This window comes from Agelaius phoeniceus, chromosome 6 (assembly GCF_051311805.1).
Source record: "Agelaius phoeniceus isolate bAgePho1 chromosome 6, bAgePho1.hap1, whole genome shotgun sequence".
NCBI lineage: Eukaryota > Metazoa > Chordata > Aves > Passeriformes > Icteridae > Agelaius > Agelaius phoeniceus.
Window position 1 is genome coordinate 1430457 of NC_135270.1, and position 21744 is coordinate 1452200.

The window sequence follows — 21744 nt, forward strand, 5'->3', positions numbered from 1 at the left end:
AATACCTTTGTGTGGGGGATTTGTTTCCTCCTTCTTCCTCTCAGCTGCTCAAGGAAATAAATATATAGAAAATCTGCACTGAAATTCTCACTCAAGATGGTTATTCTGTAAAAATGTTTTTCAAAGTTTACCTTGGACTTTTTTTTGCAAGGGAATAAATGCATTTTTCCCAAGGTGAATAATTAACATTTGCCCTCTCCATCTTAACTGGCACACAGGGATAAGCTGAACTCATCAATTTGACTGCCATAATAAATTTAAATGTTCTGAACACACATTTTCTTACTTTTATATAGTTGAGGGGAAAAACACCCACAAACAAAAAACTTGTAAGGAGAAAATACTACACATTCATAACAGTCTGGAATATACATGCAGTGCCATGGCACTGTCTGGCTGTTTCTACTGTGAACGTGGTGCACAGAATGGGAGGGGTGTAGCCACAATGACAACTTGTGACAGTGAGGGATGACAGGAGAAAAATGATAAAACAACAGAGTAGGATGTAGCAGTTTAGCTTTGCAACATTCAACTAAGGAAAAAGCATAATTTTACTTTAAAAAATATTTTAATGTATCTGTTTTGTTCTCTGTTCAGGTTTATGCTACACATTTATTAAGAGTGACTTTGAATTTCCTCTTCTGCTATTTGATGAGAACAGATGTTATTTTCTCCCAACTTCTTGACACCTGTAACTGTCAAAATTCCCCATGCTCATTTAATTATCATCCAACAAGAAGGATTTATTCAAGCAATTTACCTAGGAGGGCCAATTCAAAATAAGATACCCTTTTCACTGCTATTAAAATAAATTCAAGAAATCCTGTTTATTGCATTCATTGGAATGGCTGGCTCTGTCTTTTAGATTCAAAAAATAAAAAAGCAGTATTATGAAGTCACCTAAGACAGCAGGGATAACACTGGGAGTAGAAAGCCCATCCTGAAGCAATTTCCACATTTACATTTCCCATCTTTCAGTTTTTTAAAGGGAAGTCTTGCACCCCCACTTGCACAAACATAATTTCCCTACAGGTAACTATTGTTATTGATACTTGAGACCTGAGCATGGTGTTTTAGCCACACTGAGCAGGATGTGTTTTCAAGCCATCTCATGTCCAGCAGTGTTTTTGTTTTAGCTTGCCTTTGCAGCTCTAAACCCAAAATGTGAACTAAAATGGATTGACTAGAGATAGGAAGGAGGTTGCAGTCAAGCAATAAGAATTTGGTTGAAAATTTAAATACTGTAATACACTGCAGCAATGCCATGTGGCAGAATGTGCCTGAGGCCCAGTGCAGAGCATGATGACATCTTCCCCTTTCCTTTTTTTTCCCCCAGTTAGTTAACTTAATTAATATCTTGTGTTTTCTAGGAGTTGTTTCCTGCCCCTCATTATTACCTTGCTTATTTAAAACTTGTGCACCTGTGTTCTAATAATTTAGGAGTTTTCAGTTGGTGGACTTTGGGAACTTGCAGATAAAAGTAGTCAGGAAAAGATAAGTTTGGCCATGGGATGTGTGTTACAAATGTGCAGGGGCTCCCATGCTGCCTATCTCTTTGAAAGAGATTTTTGAAAACTGAGTGACTGCTGAAAAGGTCTTTGCTAAACGCTGTAAGCAGCCAAATTTCAGTGAGTACTTACAGTGCAAAATACCTTAAGGGGGAATGAAAATTCATTTTTCTCCAGCAACTTGATCCACTTTACTAAAAAACCACAGAAGGGAAGGTTAGTCTCTTTCTGTTCTTGTTGTAACTTGTTTTCCAGAAATGTGGAAGCAGCCAGTTGGCCAACGTGCTTCCTTTCTACTTTCTCAAGAATGCCATTCTTTGACTGCCTCAGCCTGGGATCCCCATATAGAATTGTAAGAAGGGCTCCAGGGTCTGAATGCAAGTTATTTCCAGCTGTTCAGTGCGGGCAACTTCTTGAATTACTTTGTTTGTTGATATATACATTTTAAATTTGCTCTTGATTGCTGTGACATGGTTTAGGCACTGCTCTTACCTGACACAAAAAGTGCAGTCAAATCATTAGTGTGAGTAAAAACCTTAAAATTAGAAATGATGACAAAAGACACAGCTGTCAGAGGAGCAGAATTTCAGTAAAATGTTTTTAAAAAACTTGTAAATCCCATTTCTATAGGTCTCTTAGATAGGTTTTGATTTTTTTTTCCTGTAAGTTACTTTGAAGCCTCCAGTGCTTAATCTCCTTTAGCATGTATTACCTGTCCAAGAAAAAAAAATAAATTGCTTGAGGCATCCCTCAGAATTTTCCCACAGGGAACTGGAGGTAAAATGCCAGCTAATAGAAATTCTGAGGAATTCACCCAATACATTTTAGTTATTATGTAATTGCTTAAAATTATTACCAGTAATGTTGGCGCCAAAAGGAGGAATCAGATACCTGCTGGGTTATCTCATAAGCTTTCTGGCTTTTATTTCTGAATCTGAATTACTAAGAAAGCAACCTGTCTTCCTTTCTAGTAGCTTTGGAACCTAGCAGCAAATAAGCAGAGGTTAAAAATCTTGGAAATAACTATATCCAGATCAGCCTCCTCCAGCTAATAGAGGGAGACACTGTAGGTACTCTCTTGTGCCAGTTGAAAGCTGCATTTTTTAATATTCACTGTCACACAATGTGCATGGGAAAGAACACTCACCTGTTCCCAGTAACTTCCTGAACATTGCAAAATTTTCAAAAGTACTTGCATTAACCCCAGAACTAAGTCCAAAGGAAAACTGGCATTATCTGCTCTTGTTCTCAGTGATCTGATTTATTTAATCACATCCCAGGTCCTTCCTAAGCCTTTGGGAAGAATTTCTGAGCAGAAATGGGACTGTTAGTTCTACTAAGATGACTGCCAGGTCCTGGTCTGTGCTGTGTTTCATTTTCCATCATTTAAACTGAATCCTGATTGCAGATGGATGAGGAACTGGGGCACAGCAAAATTAGCAGCAGTATTAGTGAACGAGACAGAAAGTGTACTCTGCTATTTCCAGACACTGTACAGGAGATCCATTTGCTCAGCTTGGTGGGATCACATGTGCTTTCAGAGGCTGGGAGCAGGAAACAGAGCAGCTGCTGGAATTCAGCATCTCTGGGAATGGGACAGCCAAACATGGAGATGGGTCTTCACCACTCCAGTCTTCATTCTGGGAGCCAGCTGTCCCCTTTGCAAGGATCAGAGAATGTAAAAATAAGTGAGAACTAGAGGGAAAATTGCCAGGTTGCATGGGCACACTAGCAGAGCTTGGGAGCCTCAGTCAGTGGCAAGGGCTGAGCTTTTGACACGTTTTGGACTTTTTTACTACAAGCTTGGCAATGTCAAAACATACACTATCCTAGCGGGATAGATAAAGTTCGCAATGTTTGAGGCGGGTAATTTCTGTCACTATCTGAAGATTTTTCCTGTTTGCTCAGCATGTGTGGTATCCTCCTATAAGAAATGAGCATTTTACAGCAGAGGGTGGTGGTTTTGCATCCTTCAGAGCACTGACTGCACCACTTCAGATAGCCAGTTGAGTTTTACATAATCATTTGCCCTTCTGGAGGAGCCTGTGCTTGAAAACAAATAGTCAGTAAAGCTCTTTGCTACTGAGCAGCAGGAGGTAAGAATGTCAGTGAGAACTGCTGATGGCCAAGCTCCAGTTAAGAATTTTGGTGAACTATTCCCTGACATCTGTGTTTTCTAATTATTCTTACACTAAAGGCAGATTTCCAAGACATAAGATCATTATTGCTCCTGGGATGATCAGTTACAGAAAAGGTGGCTGGTGGAACCAGAGTCATTCTTGCAGTGAATGGCCCTGCCTCCTTTGGATATTACTGGTGGGGATGATTTTTTCTTCCATTCTGGCACAGGTGACACATTGAACTTGAGCTGATTAATATCCCTAAACAAAAGCTTCAGTGTTTACTGTTCTAGAAGGAGGCTTGTCAAATTCAATCAGTCATTATATTTACATGGCAAATTATTTTTGGGATATATCATAATCAGCCTGTGTATTAATATTTTTCTGAGACAAAGCACAGAAATTTAACACTGTTTGGGAGCCTTTGCAATAAACAGAGAGGCTAAAGCAATGTTTGCAGCAGGAAGATAAATGTTGTTACATTTTTAATAAGTGTGGGTTTTTTCTTCCATAATGAAAATTCTTTTGCTGTTTTTGCTGGGAATCTTCTTTGTCAGAGGGCATATTTAGCTCCTCTTGTTGAGGCTCAATCTATATGCTAACTGCTTTGGTAAAATGCCAGCTGACCTTGTGACAATTTTGTACACATTGGGACTGGGGCCCTTGTGGTGTTTGTTTCTGTCACTAGTTTGGATGCAATTCCTCTTCTGGCTTTGCACTGCCCAGGGAATGCTGCCTTATACTTCTACATTTGTGAAGAAGAAATAAAGATGTGCAAGGGAAGCACTGTGTTTCCTTCTGGGAACAGATTTTTATGGTGCACATGTAGTTTCAACCCCCCTTTTTGAAACTGTGTGCTATTTCAAGGTGGCAGAGCAGGCACATCTGCAGGTTTACCATGCTGAGTTCAGGAAGAAAAAAAACAATTGTGCAGTTTGACCTAGCAAGGGAAATTCTGACAGTCCATCAGTTGGTGCTGTCAGCTCTGTACCTTATATTACCTTGGCAAAATTTCAGCTAGCAGGCTTTTGTAGAGTTATGGACTGCCCTGACAATAACTGAAACTTGTAAAAAAATCTTATTTGATGACTACAGCATGGTTGCTTTGTAAAGCATGTATTTTCTGTGCTTTTCTGTAATGTAATTTAGTGCTGTAACAAACGTTTTATTCCTTGTTAGAAGAACTTCCCCACATGAAGTATGAAAATTTACTGTAGAGGCAACAAAGTCATTAAGAGCTGTAGTAGTACTATACAAGAACAAGAATTCCTGTCCATTATGCTGAGCTGATACTTTCATAGTAAAACATGTTTTAATTCATGCCTTAGCAGCTTATTGACAGAAGCCAATTGTTTTTCTTTTAAAATTTCACTTTCATGAAATTCTTTACACATGGATTACAAAAAAACCTCAAACAACAAAACCAAACCACAACCCTCAAACCAATGTAATCACTTAAATCTTTCTGTAGAAGAGCAATAAAGAAAATTCTGGTAGGTAACTAGGAATATTTTGTGAATTATTACAAGCTTTAAACACAACACCGTAAGAAACTACAGTTTAGAAATTCATGAGTATAGCATTAATTTGATAGAGTAATGACAGATATGAGTGATAGAAATAGAAATTCTTGTGTGTGAATATAAAACCTCTGAAACCCCACATTTGCCATTTTTTAAGGAATATCTGATCTTAATGTATGTTATTGATTGGTTTTTCAACCCAGAAGCTCTGTTTAATTATTAATACATTTCTCTCCAGGAATCTCCAGTTTCTTGTGTGTGTTTAGAAGCAAAACCTGTTCCCTTCCTCCCCTGCCTCTGAAAGCCCTGAAGCCCTGGCCCTTGTGCCTTTGCCTGAGCTGCTGTTTACTCAGAGCTGCAGTGCAACCTATGGAAGAGCTGAGTTGCCATTTACTCTGTTAATATCTTAATTTCATTGATGTGCAAATGGCCTCAGTGCTATGAACACTCTCCTTCTAATGGAATATTCTGAGCTATTGATTCTTGGGCGGCCTTCATTGCATACCTTAAGGTACAATCCAAGTCAGGGCCAGCTCTTTGTGCTCCAGGTTTATTTCAGAAGTGCTTCTGTACAGGTCAGAAAAAGGGTTCCAAGGCAAGTTGCCTAGCCCTAAGTTTCACTGAGTTTTAGGTGCTGTCTTTTTCAAGACAGCATTAATAGTTCTGGGGTTTGTCATGAAATTCCCTTTCCTCAGTAACCACAGTTGTGTTTTCTCTCATAAACATTGAATGTAAAGATGGGATTTTGGAGAAGCCCTTTTCCTCTACCATTTGAGTGGCCTGAGCTGTGAACCAGAAACCTCTTGCCATAAAAACTTTTTTTTTTTGTTATTAAAAGTCTGATTTCTGTGGACAAAGTCATCAGTTTGGGACAAAGATTTTCTTTTTAATGGGACTCTCTTGAGAAGGAGTCTTCACTCGCTAGGAAAAACTGTGCTGAGTACTATGGGCCTCAGAGTCATCTACCATGAAGCTTTTTGGTCACAAGTGTTCCTGAAAACTGATCCTGGCAGGAAAACCTCTGTGTCCCACCTGGGGAATCCTCCACAGTCAGTGGGACTGGTCTCTGTGGCAGACATGGCTGCAAAATTCTCTTTGGGCAATGCCATTTGGAATTTCTGATTATGTTAATGGCTCCCACAAGGAGCCAGCAATTTTAATAAAGAGGCTTTACTGAGACAGGAGTCTAATTAATGGGAATGCACATTTTGTACATCCATTTCCTCTTGCACACATAGATTTTCCCACAATGCCTCTTTAGAATAGAAGCATTTAAGATTTGCGTGTTTGATTTTTCTGATCTTGAGAATATGTGCTGCCTTAGATTAATGTCCCAGTTGCCTTCTAAAAGTTACTTAATTTTTTTCCTTGTTTTGGAGCTGAAAGTTTTCCAGAAAAAAATATTATATTTTCTGAATTGCATAGTACTTTTCTCTTTTCTTTAATCCTCATGACTCCTGCAATCCTACTGGCTTGCTCTGTAAATCCACAGTCAGCATGAGTGACACTGGGATAATCTGCTTCACTATGCATTTTGAGAGAAATTAATTCCACCCTGACCCTCTTGTTTTTCCAGACCAATCTGTAGCCTGTTCCTTGACCAATTTTTGAAAATCATGGCTGGAACAGTTACTGTTGAGTTTTTAGGAATACAGAAATGCCACTGAGCTGCCAGCTCAGCACAAGCCAGAAGAACAGACAGGCAGTAGGGAACACATTGGTTCATGTTTGCCACTGCCTGGCATTTGACACAGTATTTATGCCATTCCTATAATAATTACATTAGCTTTTATGCTAGTGAATACTTTGATTCTTCTTTCCCTTGCCCATGCTTCAGACCCAGGGCTTACAGGTGATAAGGAAAAGAGCAACTCCACAGATGTGAGGTGAGGAAGAGCCTCCCTGCATGAGCCCAGTGTGGCCTGTGGGCAATGCAGGGCACGATTCTGGGGCAGCAGAGGGGACAGAGAGAGTGAGTCCCTGCTTTTCATACTGCTCTGACTGAGCCTTCTGCTCCTTCCCCAGCCCCACAGAGCCTCAGATCTGTGAGCTGCTGCAGCATGGCCATGACAGCAATTGATGGGAGTCCAACAGAGATAAGATTTTAGGGCAAGGACTTTGTATTGTACTTGCAGGGAGCCCCAATGAAGGGAGGAATGAACCTGACTCCATGTTCTCAGAATGCTAATTTATTATTTTATGATACTATATTATATTAAAGAACACTACACTAAACTGTTCTAAAGAATACAGAAAGGATACTTACAGAAGGCTAAAAAGATAATAATGAAAACTCCTGACTCTCTCCAGAGCCCCGACACAGCTTGGCCCTGATTGGCCAAAGAGTGAAAACAACTCCCAGCAGAATCCCATGGAACAATCACCTGTGGGTAAACAATCTCCAAACACATTCCAGATGGGAGCACAACACAGGAGAAGCAAATGAGATAAAAACTGTTTTCCTTTTTCTCTGAGGCTTCTCAGCTTCCCAGGAGAAGAATCCTGGGCAAAGGGATTTTTCAGAAAATGTGAATGTGACAAATTTGAGTGCAATCACACTGTCTGAGAACTCAATCCAGGGGCTCTCTGTTACATTCTTTCCATGGGAAGAATGCAGGCTAAAAAATAATTTAATATCTATCAATATCTTAAGGTTTTAAGGTAAGGAAAAAATCTTATGACAGAACAGTCATACCCAGGACTTCCTTGTTCTCACTTTCAAATAAAAACCTTATATCTTTCTTTTAGTAACAGAAAGGGTGCAAATGCACAGTGCCCTCAGAGATGACTTTACTCCTTAAAATTGGTCTTAACTGGACAGTTAGAAATGATAATCCAGTTGCTGGAGAAAAAAATACCCAGAATTATCTTCCACTGCATCTGTGCCAGCACAAAGAGCACACTGAATAATTTCTTCTCTCTGTTCCTTCTTTCCCTAAACAGATAAACAAAATTTTTAAGGGAGTTACATGGCATTCTTACCTGGCAAAAGCCAGGTTAAATGCACAAGGGTTTTGCCTTAACCTGCCAAGAAACATTCCCTGTGGCTGACCCAACACTTCAAGCACGCTGAGAGTCCTTGCTCCTGTAAGCATCCTGTTCTGAACTTCAGGGCAGCCACTCACAGCCCAACAGCTGCTCACACAAGGACCTTTGGAAAATACGGCAATCAGAAAATCACTGATGAGTAGAACTCAGCATAATCCAAAAAAAAAAAAAAAAAAAAAATCACTCTCCATGACCACCCCAGTTTGGTATTTACCACCTCAGTATTTTAGCAACCCTTGGGGTATGGGGATTACTCTGTAATTAACCCTGGAGTTAATGACTGCAGGTATTTATTTCCCTGCTGACAGGCACACACAGGGTGCTGTGGGCTGAGTGGCTGCTTACCCATCAGTCCCTGGAAAAGGGATACACACAAAGGTGGTGAACACACAGCCCCGTGGGACAGGGTTTGTGATTACACTTCTGCACCACATCTCCTCGTACCTCTCTGCTTTTTTGCCAGACAACATCTCTCTCTCTCCCCATAGCGTGAGGACAATACTGGCATTTCACCAGGTATTGCAACCTTTTGCCTGCCTTTGTTTTCCTCTTCATCTCAGAACACAAATAGAAACAGTCTTTGAAGTATATTTAGACTAAAGTTTTTTTTAAATGTTAAATTTTCAGGAATGTTGCCAATTCACTTTTAGCAGATGGTTTGCTATTTAATGTCTCTAGGCAGGCAGAAAAGCTTTAATCAATAGAATCAAAAGAAATGTTGAGAAATTACAAGCAATTTTACAAAATCAAAGGCATTTCCTACATATTGTCAAGCAGACAAAAATATATTGACAAGTTGTTACTGCAAGGAGCTGAGGAATGCTTCCCACATTACAACACTGAATTTCCTTTTACAAGTTTTCCAATCTCCAGGTTTCCTCCTAGCAAGGTATTTTACCCTGTCATAAATTTAGAAATTCTCCAAGAGCAGCTTAATTAAGAAAAAATGGATCCAGGGCTGAGCAACTAAAAACCTACCCTCAAGAGCTGGCAGTGCCCTCATACAAAGCTTTACCTCCGCTTACTACTTTGAACAAGAAATCAGTGGTGTGGTTCCCCATTTCTCTGGGGCCCAGTATTGCACCTGCAGTCAGCCAGGAAAAGAGGCAGAACAGGCAGGAATCAGCCTAGCCACCAGCTATCACTCAGAGAGCACTGAGAGCTGTCTGCAAACCTGATATTCCAATACTCTTCAGGCAACACTTCCACCCTCTGCACTGCCAGGCTGCACTGCCTGCTCCTGCCACACTGAGGGATTTTGCAAACACACTCCCATGCGCTCTAACCAAGCTCTTGCTTTTGTGAAAAATGCCTATTTTATGATTGGCTTTTGGCAAATATTAAAATGAGTATTATATGTGTTATGTTAGAAAGTGATGCTGTATTAATTCTCTTAAGTAGTGTCGTAAATATAGGTTTAGGTTATAACACAATGTTAAAATAGAATCTATGTAAGATACTTTTTTTACAGAAAGGACTCACAGTGAGGTAGCAGCCACAGGGCACCTGAATCTTTCAGGGAAAAGAGAATTTATTGCCCCATTATCAGGAGAAATGAACTTCTTCCTGCCCCACTCAGCCATGATGATGCCGTCAGGATTATGAGAAAGAAGTTGACACTGCCCAGACAGAATCCTGTGTTTGAATGGAATTTATGCATCATGGATGAGGTGTATGGATATACAACAGGCTGTTGTTTTTAAGGGTTAATCCTCTGTTAATGTGGGGCCTTTTTTGGGCTTATTTTGCCCAGAAAAGGTATCTGGACTGTCCATAACTCTTTGTTTCTATTGTCTTATATTGTCCTAATCCTTATTGTCCAAAATTATTATTACTCTATATTGGTATTTTTATGACCATTTTATTACTATTAGACATTTAAAATTTTAAAAACAAGTGATTGGTGTTTTGCACACTTTGGTGCTTGCATTACCATTCACAAATTCTTTCATGTAAGCCTGTCAGGCAATAGTGGAGCCCCTTCCTACCTTCCAGACAAGACATATGGATCCTTAGCTCAAGCATATTTTCAGAGAGAGATATGCTATAGAAAATATTTTAGGTATTTAACATTTCCATATTAATGTACATGCAAAATTTTGTCTCAGTATTTAAATGAGAGTAACAGAATGAGCACTGTGAAGGTGCTTTAAACAAATTTTATGTCTTTTTATGTAAGAAAGACATAAGCTGTGCTGAAAACTCGTGTGTTGATAGAATTGCGCTTATAGGAATTGTAACAATGAACCAACGAGATTTAAATATTTCTATACCAAAAGCATTCCTGTTACAATGGGAGCAAGTGGGAATGATATGTATCCAAATATAAGTTTTGTGTTGTCATCTTGTTACAGCTTTTTCCAGTGCTGCTGTTTTCAGTGCCTAAATTCACCAGTGATCTTGGCATTGTGTACAAGTTTACTATCCCTTTGGAACTTGGGTTTGGGTTTTTCTATTGCTGATTTGTTTGCTTTATGTCTAACAGTTTTGCATTCATTTTGAACTTGTACAGCTTTACAGCCACGTGAAAACATGAGCTGAAATACCTCATTCTGTTACATCCAAGTTTAATGATGTCATAATCCTTTATGGCTGACATCATGTTGTAAAGTCAGAGTTCTAACTCTGAAAAAGCAGGATCAAAACAACAATGCACAATTATAATATTTAAGACCAATAGCATCACAAGTTTGGTTCCAGGCCCAGTATTTTGCTTATGTTAGTCTGGCTGCACGCAAAAAAAAATTCTTACTTCATTAAAGGTGCTACACATGTTTTATAAGATCCATATAATCAAAAGCAAATAGATTTAAGTCTTCAATTTTCGAAGATTTGGGGTTAATTAACAAGAAAATATTTTTAGCAATCTACTAGATGTGAAATTGGTTTTGAGAGTGGCAGGAAAGCAAAAGGCTTTCAGAAGAGAATCAAAAATGTTGCATCACTTCTTTCCACTCCATGGAAACTCACCAACACTAGTTTCACCAGTTTCAATAAAACCAGTGCAGAATCCAGAGCTCCTGCTCAATAACTGCAATTTCATATCAACTAAGAAAGGATAAAACCTTCAGGTATTCTTTACAGCCTGTAGCTTTTGCTGTACTTTTCTGCCCCTTCACTCTCCTTGTCCTTCAAACTGTTAAATGTGAACACATCTAATCAGAAATTCCACAGAAATTACAGCATACTACTCCCACACCCTTCACTTGAACAACTTAAAATATTCCTGTTAGCACAAGTAGAAGAGGGAAAGGCTGGCATAACGTGATCATTCCATATACTGCTGGTAAAATTACAAATACCTCAGAGAAAGACAAATACACAGAAAAAAAGTTATTTTTAAAATGGTTCTGTGCTCAGTTCTGTAAGCCCTTTTTATTCTGTGCACAAAGAAATCCCAGAAGATGTTTTCTCCAACCTTAATTTCAATGCAATGATAATCCTGTAATGGATGAGTACAGACTCACTGAGTCTGCAGCGCTTGAAAAGTTTAACTGACAAGTTTTGCTTTTACCTCCAGCTTCCCAAATCTTCTTGCAAAGCCTCTGGCAAGTCATGACTTGATGCAAAAAGAAAAGCTTCAAAGCAATTTGAATCCACTGTGAAAGCAGGGACAGGTAATTCTCTGCATTAGTTGGATGATTCATGGAAGAGATCTTTAGCTAGATTCAGATTACATATGAGCAAGTAACACAGTCTAAAAATCTTTATTATCTCCCTAAAATGAAGGCTAGAATGATCATTTATCTATGAAGGAAAAAACCCACAGAAATACTATCTTTTTCTTATACTCTTCAGAAAGCTGCTTATAGAAATCCTATTTTCTCAGAGATCACCTGTGACAGCTCTAATAAAAGGAAAATTCAAACACTCACATTTAAAATATGGGGCTTGATTTAGGAGACGGGAAATGCCAAAACCAAAACTGCAACAAGATTTCCACACCCCTACTGACATTACTAACACCAGGTCACTGAGCTCCTGAATTTTTAGCATAAAAGCAGAGATTTAGGCAGTTGTGTGGTATTTAAGGTGGGCTAATTAAAACCTCCATGTTGGGAGAGCTATCTAAGCTCACACTTCAGGGTTCATGTCAGCCTCAAATTTGTGTCTCTGGCAGATGTGGCTACTGCAGCACACCTCAGCATCTTCTGGGGGGAAGAAGGGACCTTGTGTCTGATTCTTCTGAGCAGCTCCAGCAGTCAAATCTGCCACCAGCAGTCTGTACAAGTGGGGCCACAGCAGTTCTCTCTCTATCCCCCTCCTCTGCCCTGCTCCTGCAGGCCCTATCCATAGGGATGAAGGCTCCAAGTCAGGGCTTCCACTACACATTCACATGGCACTGATCACAGGACAGCTGGGATTCCTGCCAGCTGCCACAGCGCTGTTGTCATAGAAATAATATATTTTTAAAATCTCATGTCTTTAAAACACAACTGAAGTAGCGAATATAGCAAGAATCCCTCACAGACTTGAGAAGACACATTGGCATTTTAAAGACCGAGCACTTCAAGGTAGCAGCTTGGACCTTCCACCTTCATATTCTAAAACAGAAATCAGAATATTCTCATTTGTTCATTTTCAAAGCACTGGAGAACTGTAGTAACAACCATCAGGTTTGCAGCTCCTAAACATCTCTGCCTTTCCCTCAGAAAACTGAGGGTATCATGTTGAAAACAGAACCTTAAGTACAAAACAGCAGTTGAGCAGAGAAAAACTGTGTAGAAAACAGAAACAAAATGTTGTTTCACCAAGAATACATCTGCACTGCACAACCACAGAATAGATTTAGGCATATATAACAGCACCAGGAAGTCAAAGTATTAAGATTCCTGTACCTGAGAATTTCAGTGTCTATGCAGAGCATCTGTCCACACTAATCCAGCAGTTTGTTAGTGAGCTGTTTTATCATGTTCCTAAAAGGAAAGAGCCCAGAAGTTTCTAAAGAGGCTATAGCTAGCACTGCAAGGCCATGGGCAGCACAGGAAACTACCTCTGGAGATAGTTAAATGGAAAATAATACAGCAGATCAATAAAAAGGGATTTGCCTCAGAGGAATGGAGTTAGTTGTCACTTTTGCACTAGTCAGAAATTAAACTTCATTAATTTTGTTAATTGTGGACCAGTAAATCCCCTCACTGCTCGGGACTCAGGGACAATCCCAAGACACCACAGAGCCCAGTCTCCAACCTCCAGGCCAGTTGTGGCTGACAACATAATCTTATGGCTGCATGCAATGAGAACAGCCATTAACCAGCTACAGAGGACTCATGTCCCATTGTGTCCCTTTCCACATTCCATAATGTATTAATAGCTGAGAATCAAGGTCCTGGGCTGTTCCAACGACAAACAAGGATCCTCCATCACCCTCAGGAGGATGGCAGCTAAACCATCTTCAAACTGCCACCGCTGTCTCAAGATTTGAGCCCAATATTTGCTCTTTTAAATCACCATAGATTTTCCTTATACATCATGTCTCTAACAGTCAAATAGATAACATAGCTTACCCCACCACTCCCCACACTATGCACACGTTCACAGTGTAACATTGATGACAAGACCTGTCTGTTGAAGGCAGAATTAAACTGCTTCTGTGTCTTGTCACAGGCAATGGAGCAGTGTTGGGTGGAGACTAGCAAAAATTGCCTTATGTGATGCCAGAGAGAGTGAGAGTCCAGCACCAAGCTGATCTCACATTACACACAATTCCCAGCAGCTGTGTGTAGGTCTTGCTTTATGTTTCTTTTCAGATGTGTTTACCTCTATTCTGGTCCTACAGATAAAAATCACTCATTAGTACTGAATTGGGCACAAGAAGCTGGCAGGAAAACCCTCAGCTGGAACCCTGCAGAGCTGCAGGCTGCTTGTGCCAACCTGAGCAACAGCCCAAAGTGACACCAGAGCAGCACAAATGAAGCACTGGGTGCAGAACCTGGAGCAGAACAGCTCCCTCCACCCCTGCTCAGCCCATCCATCCTCTGCTCAAACACTGCACTGAAAACCCCCCTCCTTCCACAAAGGCTGGGCCGTTACGCAGAGATAACAAATGTCAACAAAAACGGTATTTTTCAGAGAAAAATGCAAACTTTTCTAGCTTAGCAATGAGGGAATTTGTGGAGGGCATAGAAGTCACAGCTCTGCTCTTGACTAATTTTTTTAACCTTCTGTTGAAGACTTCTTTCATGTGAACTACAGAAATTGTCAGGATTGAAGGAAAAGGAATCCAGATCAATTCCCTTCCCAACTACAAAGCTATCATTCACTCTTACCCCGTGGCCAAATAAAACTTTCCTTACTTCTGTCAAAAGAAACAATCTCAAATCTGCCACGCCATTCCCATTGTATAAACCTCAAGAAACAGGGCAACCTAGATGACAATCAGAAAAATGGAAAATAAATTTGAAAAAAGAAACCTCATTCTGAAGAAAACAGAGTAATTCAATATCCACCAATTAAATCCAGTTACCTTAATAAGGCCAAACTAGCACTCCTCAGTTTTGCCCACTGCATCCTAACCCCAGTGACATAAATCCTCAGTGGAAGCACTGGCAAGAATACAATTAGAAGGGAGCTGAAGATATTCAAAGCTCAAAAAAGTTAATTTTAATAATAGTAATAACATACAATCAAGGTGTCATCAACAGAATCAATATTAAGTCTTCAGTAGATTGCCCTTGAAATACCTACACCTCCAGTTTCCTTGAAAATTCACGGCAAATTAAGTCTTCCAACTGAAATAACTATATTAAGGTTTCTTTAGTGTGCTCATCCCTAAGCATGGAAGAACATGAAAGTTAAATCCCAATTAATCTGCACTGACATGCAGCCATCCAGAATGACTTGAGAAGTCACAGTCTAAAGAGGAAAAATAATGGGATTAATCCTGTCTCTCTTACATATGCAAGCAGTTGCTTCCATTGCAATTAACTGTACTGGGACAGCAGATCTCTGTGCTTGCTCAGAGACAGGGAATACAGAGCCCTTTGCAGTGGAGCAAGGGCTGAGTGCTCCCAGGGCTCCTGCTTGCTGCTCATTTGTTTCTCAGAAGAATAAATACGCTGCAACAAGTGATAAACATGCCTAATTGCTTTTGAGCTTGAGGGAAATAAGCTGAGGGGATTTAGCCATTAATTATTCCCCAAAGGGAAGTACCTCAGAAGTAAGAGACATGGTGGAGTGGCCATTTGAATCCTGGTGAGCTGGCTTTATGGAACCCAGCTAGAGTTAGTTATCCAGGCTGCAAAAGACACAAGACATCCTACTTTGTGTCTGAGATCAAGAAATAAAGGGTAGATAACAAATATGACATTTACTTACTCAAATTTTCCCAGGCTAAAATTAAGAATGTGGATTGACCTAGTCCCCAAGCTCAAAATATGCAGTTTCTGAGAGCAAATTGTTTCACCCTAATCCCTGACACGGGGACAGAATGAATCCCAGAGAGACCTCTCCCTCGCCCAGCTGACCACAGACAGTGATCAGATATCCAACTGTGGGATAGCTAATATTAGCTCAAGTAAATTCACACAGCACATCATTCTAAGCAGCAGAATGAAAGACAATGTAAACAGCTCTTCTCTCACAGATTTTCCCAAGCCCACACAGTGCCTGATATTCCACTGATAAGAACAGACGCAGCAGCTTGCAAGGATGGAGGACCAAAGTCCTACTAGGACACAGACATCTTAGTAGCCATCCATCAAACTTAAAAATTCAGCTAGTCCAGAAATGAACTGTGTGTTACAGCTTCAATTTAGACCTAGCCTCTGTCTTAACTGTTTAGTAAATCTGCTTAGGCCAAGGGCTTGGGAGGAAGAATGGGTGAGGGCAAGGAAGGAAGTTCATGTCATAGACTTCACAGTCTATAATCTTTTAAGATAATTCCACAACAAAAACATCATCTGATTAAAACTAGGAGGGCTGAAAAGTACGAAAATTACATTGAGTAATAAGACAGGATGATGTGCAGTGGTGTTTTGAGTGATATGGGTTTAATCATAGCTTAGTTTTTCAAGGAAAATTAAACTATGAACTGTGATGGCCTAAAGCAAGGCTGCAGAAAACAAAACATTTCTCCCTTCTGGCTGGTGTTTTTCATTGTCACTGATACAAACTAAGTATCAGATTAAGAGCAGCCTGCCCACTCCCCTGATCTTCCAACTGCACATATGATTTAGGGCGAGTTTTTGGTGTCAGAGCCAATGCATGATGCATTATTGAGATGAAGGATATGTTGTGATCTGTCTGAAGCACTCTCATATTGATTTTAATAACCTGAGAGTGTCTGGGGTTTCTTGAGCCACTTTGGTGTTTGTGAACTCAACAGAACACGGTTTTTCTACCCCATTTAACACTTGTTAACCTCAGCCCTCTAAGGTACAGTTTCTGGGAACAGAGCTCAGTGCTACTACACAGTCCATGTGCCACCAACCTCTGTCAGGCATGAAAAGGGCTGCATTTCATCAAGTACCCATCTGGTCCTTTACTCAGTTTCTTTCATACACATAAACACACACTCACAAGTAACCTCAACAAAGACACCATCCTGTCTGCAACCTCCAAAGGAGGTGGGAACTAGAAGTTTCTCTCAGTGGGCTCCTGCTAGCATGGAGCATATGCCTCCCACTGAAGAGCTGGGCTGGGGGGAAGAGAATCTCCTTGGGACTGGCTGTGGAGAATTCAGACCCCACAATCCCACAGCACACTGCCACAGAAAATCCTGCAGGTCGCCAACACTGCAAAAAGGTAAAGCCACTTGGCCAAAACCATCTTGTGAGCTGAGTCTGGCCACAAGCCAGGAACTCAGGATTCCCAGGGTTTGGGCAGCTCAAGTTTCAGCATCCAGCTTTAGCTCCACAAGCTTCTTTCTGTGCCCTGGGATTTCCCTGTCCATACCCTTCTTTCCAAACACCAGGCAAACCAGCTTTGATTCCCTCTGAACCTCTCTTATCTGGAAATCTCTTTTCAGTCTGAGACTTTTCTTGCCATGAAAATGTATTTTTAAAATACATACTTTAAAAAGGGTTTTTCAATGAAGGCATATCCTATTTCTTCTCATTTCCAGGACACTTGATAAAATATTACAAGACTGTGATTTATATGCTAAAGGAATTCCCAGATGGCATCTAATCATACAATCAGAAAGCAAATTAAAATGAAATATAAGTGTAACCCCATGTGTAAAATGCAGCAGCTAAAGCTCTCTGGCATATTGCAGGATATCCTATGGAATGTAATTCTATTACCTGTGCTAATTTCATGCCTGTTCAGCACTGCAGAACATCTGAGCTATTGAGACCTCTGCCTGACACAAAAAAAGAAGTGGTCCAAGGAAAAGTTTAATAGCAAACTACAGATAACCCTTATAACCATGTCTAGAACCATTACAGCAGCTGGTTTTACTCAATTTCTGCCAACAACTCTCAAACATGTAATTTCTTAAAGCTGGCTTTCAAGTTCAAATCAAACCCAGTCAAGCTTGGGAAATTTCTTTCAATAACTTGAGTGAGTTTTGCACCATGACCCAGAATTCACAGTGTCTCACAGTTCTAAACAAAATCTGATTAAAGTAAGACCCTATTCTGCAGTATCTACCACAGGAATTCCTGTGAGAACCCCAGTTATAATTATTTGGCAAATAGAAGTACAGAAAACCCACTCTGAGCTAAGGATCTGTGATTTTTATTTTATTCATTTATTTATCTTAAAGACTAAGTAGTTTCAATAAGGCATGAGAAGCTTGTAAAGCTTTTATTTTAATACCCTTATATTTTAGTACTTATCACCAAACTGTTCACTTAGTTAATTTTGAAAGACCCTCTTCAACTTTAAAAGAAGCATTATTTGAGGAAAAAAAACCATCTGGTTTGGCTTATGGATAGTCACCAAAAAAGAAAAAGCTTATGCTCTAATCCATGCTATACTCTCCCCTGATTTAAGTGAACATTTTCTCTACTACTCTAAGAAGTGGTGACCAAAGGCACCAATATGGTTAATTTCTTTAAAAACAGTTAGTTTCATTGAAAATAAACAAGGCTATTTGAGTTTCACACCAACAAACCTGAAGCAGTTATGCTCCAGCCCCATAAGGGAAGTCAATTAACTTTGTGTACCTCGCTCTTAGCCAGAGCCTTTTGGAAAATCCCTGCCTTCGTATGTGCTTCCACAGTGCACTCCACTGGCACACAGACAAGAATACATTTGCTTTTAAAAATCCATTTCAGGAATCAAGACAAACTTAAGGACTGTATGATAGAACTTAAAACTTGAAGAACTGCTATAACCCATTCTCCAGAGAAGAAAGGGGAAAAATTATAAAAGCAGCATTTACTTTGAGCAAGATGACAAGACTGAGATATGAGTGCATATACAAAATGAATGATGATATGCCATATTTAGAATGATATTAACACGAGTCAAAGCCAAGTAGCTGGGCTTTAACAGCACTACAAAGTCACGTGTATTGACAAGCAGCAAAGCCCAGCACACATGGGGCTACCCACCCTGCTCGCTCCATTTGCTTCATATTCCCAAACACCAGCTAGTCAAAGCTGCTTGGCAGTGAGCGAGGTTTTTTTGCACTGCTGATAGGTATCCTTCATGGCATGGTCTACTCTTCTTCAGGTTTAGGAGAGACTAGTACTGGAGTTTGGGTATTTGGTGGAGGTTATGCAGAAGTGGAGGAAGATGGTTCCTCTAGATTTTGTACAGGTTCTCACCTACCCCCAAGCCTCATCACCAACCAATTCACTTGGCAGGCTGAGAGAGTGACGGTGTGATGCCATGCAGATGATGAAAGTATAAAGGAAGACACTAAAGATCCCTCAGTAAAGCATAAGTCATGTAAAATCCCAAACTCACGGGAAATAATCATATTCTCTCCCAGTGCCTCCCCACATCAACCTTTCTCCCAGGGCAACTATTAAAAGGCGATCAAATTAAAAGGCATTACATAAAGAGAGATCGCCCCAGTTACAATCCCAAGGGGCTCCCGGCACTACAGCGGCACTGAGGGAAAACCTTCATCATCCCAAGGAACACAGAGACTCAGCACGGATTAGCAGAGTCGGGCTTAAAGGGGGAGGAGAACAACAATTCCACTAGCTGCAAACCATTTTGAAAAATAGCAAATGGAAATTAAAAATAAATAAAAACAAATAAACAGCAAGATGAGAAGCGGGTCCTGGCTCCGAGGCCCCCGGCGGAGCCCTGCTCGGGGAAGGCAAGGCAGGAGCTGAGGGTGGCTCCAGCCCAAGGCCGAGCCCCGCGGGCGGGGGCGGCTCCCGCAGGGCCCCCCGGCTCTGCCGCTGCCCGCCGGGCTCCGGGAGGGCTCCCCCGGCCACCCCGCACGCTCCGGGCTGGCCATGGCCCCGCCGATCGCGACAGACACGACAGACACAGCGGGAGGGGATGGAGCTGCACACGGCGGGCGGAGAGGGGAGAGGAGGGCGAACAGGCGGGGGTGAGGTGGTACCTTGGATGTGCTGCTTGATGACATTCTCCAAATGGTCCAGCCTTTCAATAATCCTTAAAGTGTCCCCTTTGTCTTCCTCTAACTTTTTTTCTGAGATCGGCTCCTGCACTTTCACATAAACACTGGCAATGTAGTTGGTGACCCAGCCCACGTACAGCAGGCAGACGATGTTAGTCATTCCACTCAAAATCACGCAAGTGGACACTAAAGTTTTGGTTTTCCTGGTGCACACCATCCTGAGATCCCTCCATATAGCTCCAGAAATCCTGTGATCCAGAAAACAAAAATAAGCTGCGATGAATATAAACCCTTCTCCCCCTTTCCCCGAAACGGAGACCACTCCGAAGTCAGTAAATTTCCATGCAAAAAGTTCTCTGATCCACGGAATAAAAAATACTTGTCGCCTACCTAGAAGGAGCGGTGGGGGCGGGGAGGGCTGAGAATTAGAATCCCGGCTTTGAGCACATGAAAATCGCGGAAAGTTTGCGATGGCAGTGCCGAGAGCAGACAGCGAGGCGTGCCCGCCGCCCGGCTGCCCGCTGCCCTCAGGCACCGCCCCCGGCCCCGGGCATCACGGACGCGGCCAGCCCAGCGCCCGAGCCTGGCAAACTTTGCTCCCAGCGCCGCCGCTTCCCATCGCCACCGGCCGCGGCGGAGCCCCGGCGCCGGGAGAGCCTGCCGGGGAGCGGGGCCGGCCCGGGACTGACAGCGCCCGGCTCCAATGGCAGCGGCGCTGCGCGGGGCCGCGGGGCGGGGATGCGGCGGGCCCCACCTGCTCCTCGCTCCGCACCGAGCGGCGCCGGGGCCGGCCCGCCGCCTCCCTCCTGCCTTGCCTGCTTGCCTGCCTCCCTCCCTGCCGTGCCCGGGGCTGGCTGCGGAGGATCCCCGGCCTGGAGCAGCAGAGGCGGCAGCCGCCGGTGCCGTTCGCTGCGAGAGCAGCGGTGCCGCCGCTCGCACCCAGAGGCGTCCATTTGGCTGACGGGTGACACCGGAGCCGTGCCTTGGGCTCGGCTCCCAGCGACCCCCCAAGCACCGCCATGTGTTTGGCTTTGAGCCTCTCGGCGTGCCCGCTCCCCGCCCAGGTTGGGCTGGGAATGCCGAATGGTTGCCGAATGCTCGCATCCGCACCGGCGAGCCCCGTATCCGTCCGTTCATCGCCTCCCCCACCTCCGTAGGGACACGCTCTATCCGAGAACATCCAGAATTAGCTTCAGTATCAGGGGCAGGATCAGTAACTCACAATTTAGTTCAGCAGACCCTGCTGCTTTCCTCTTTTCTCCTCATATTTTACATTATTTTTGAAAACACACTGTAAAGGCAAATTCCTCTCAATATGAAATCTCACGGATTTGAGAGAAGGCACATGATTAATCTTTTCCATTCCTATTAAATAGGGACTTTTGTTCTATATGAGATCATTTTCTTTTGATAGTTTCAAGACAGAAATATAACCAGCACATCCAGTATTAGAAACAATGAAGCACGTGTTAATTAGCATTCTAAAATTATTTTAAATACTTATCCAATGAAAGCAAGAATATAAAATGTTGTGGATTGACTGCGCTCTGTAGTCACGCTCCAGAACCGATCATGCCACCAGGGTTTGCCAGTGTGCAGAAAGCCCAGCAAGGTGCTAGGACGTACTGCTCTGAAGCATAAACATGGGAGTGTTCAATCCCTTCAACAGCTCCAATGTACACTGCAACTTCCTTAGAGAAGTAAAAGCAGATGATTTGTCTTAGGTCTTTGGTTGTTATTTTTAAATAAATTTCAAGCAAGACCCAGTATTCAAGAGAGAAGGCAGACAACTGTCCTGCCAAAAGGCAGAATGACTTCTTCCTTTCCATCAGTTGGTACTCCATAGAAACAGTAAAAATGACGAGTACTCAGACACATACAAACCAGCACCACCAACAGAGGCTGCAGTCAGCTCTGCCAACAAAGCTGAAAAAACAAACTGCCCTCTCAGCCTTCTGAGCCTCTCTGAAAACTAACTGAAATTTTGGCCAGTTTAAAAGTAACACTAGAAGAGATGAGCCCAAGATAACTCCCTTGTAAATTAGAATACATTA

General features: G+C 41.9%; 1 protein-coding gene across 2 annotated transcripts in view; it reads right to left on the reverse strand.

Annotated features, from left to right (window-relative positions):
- Positions 1-20385, reverse strand: part of GALNT18 (polypeptide N-acetylgalactosaminyltransferase 18) — a 222045-nt gene extending 201660 nt beyond the window's left edge. For both annotated transcript variants that reach the window (XM_054634744.2, XM_054634743.2), the window contains exons 1-2: positions 20081-20385; positions 19673-19938 (exon numbers count right to left, since the gene is read on the reverse strand). In XM_054634744.2, the coding sequence (XP_054490719.1) occupies positions 19673-19907 (235 nt within the window). In that variant the 5' untranslated portion in view covers positions 19908-19938; positions 20081-20385. The remainder of the gene's footprint in view (positions 1-19672; positions 19939-20080) is intronic.
- Between the last annotated feature and the right edge of the window lie 1359 nt (positions 20386-21744).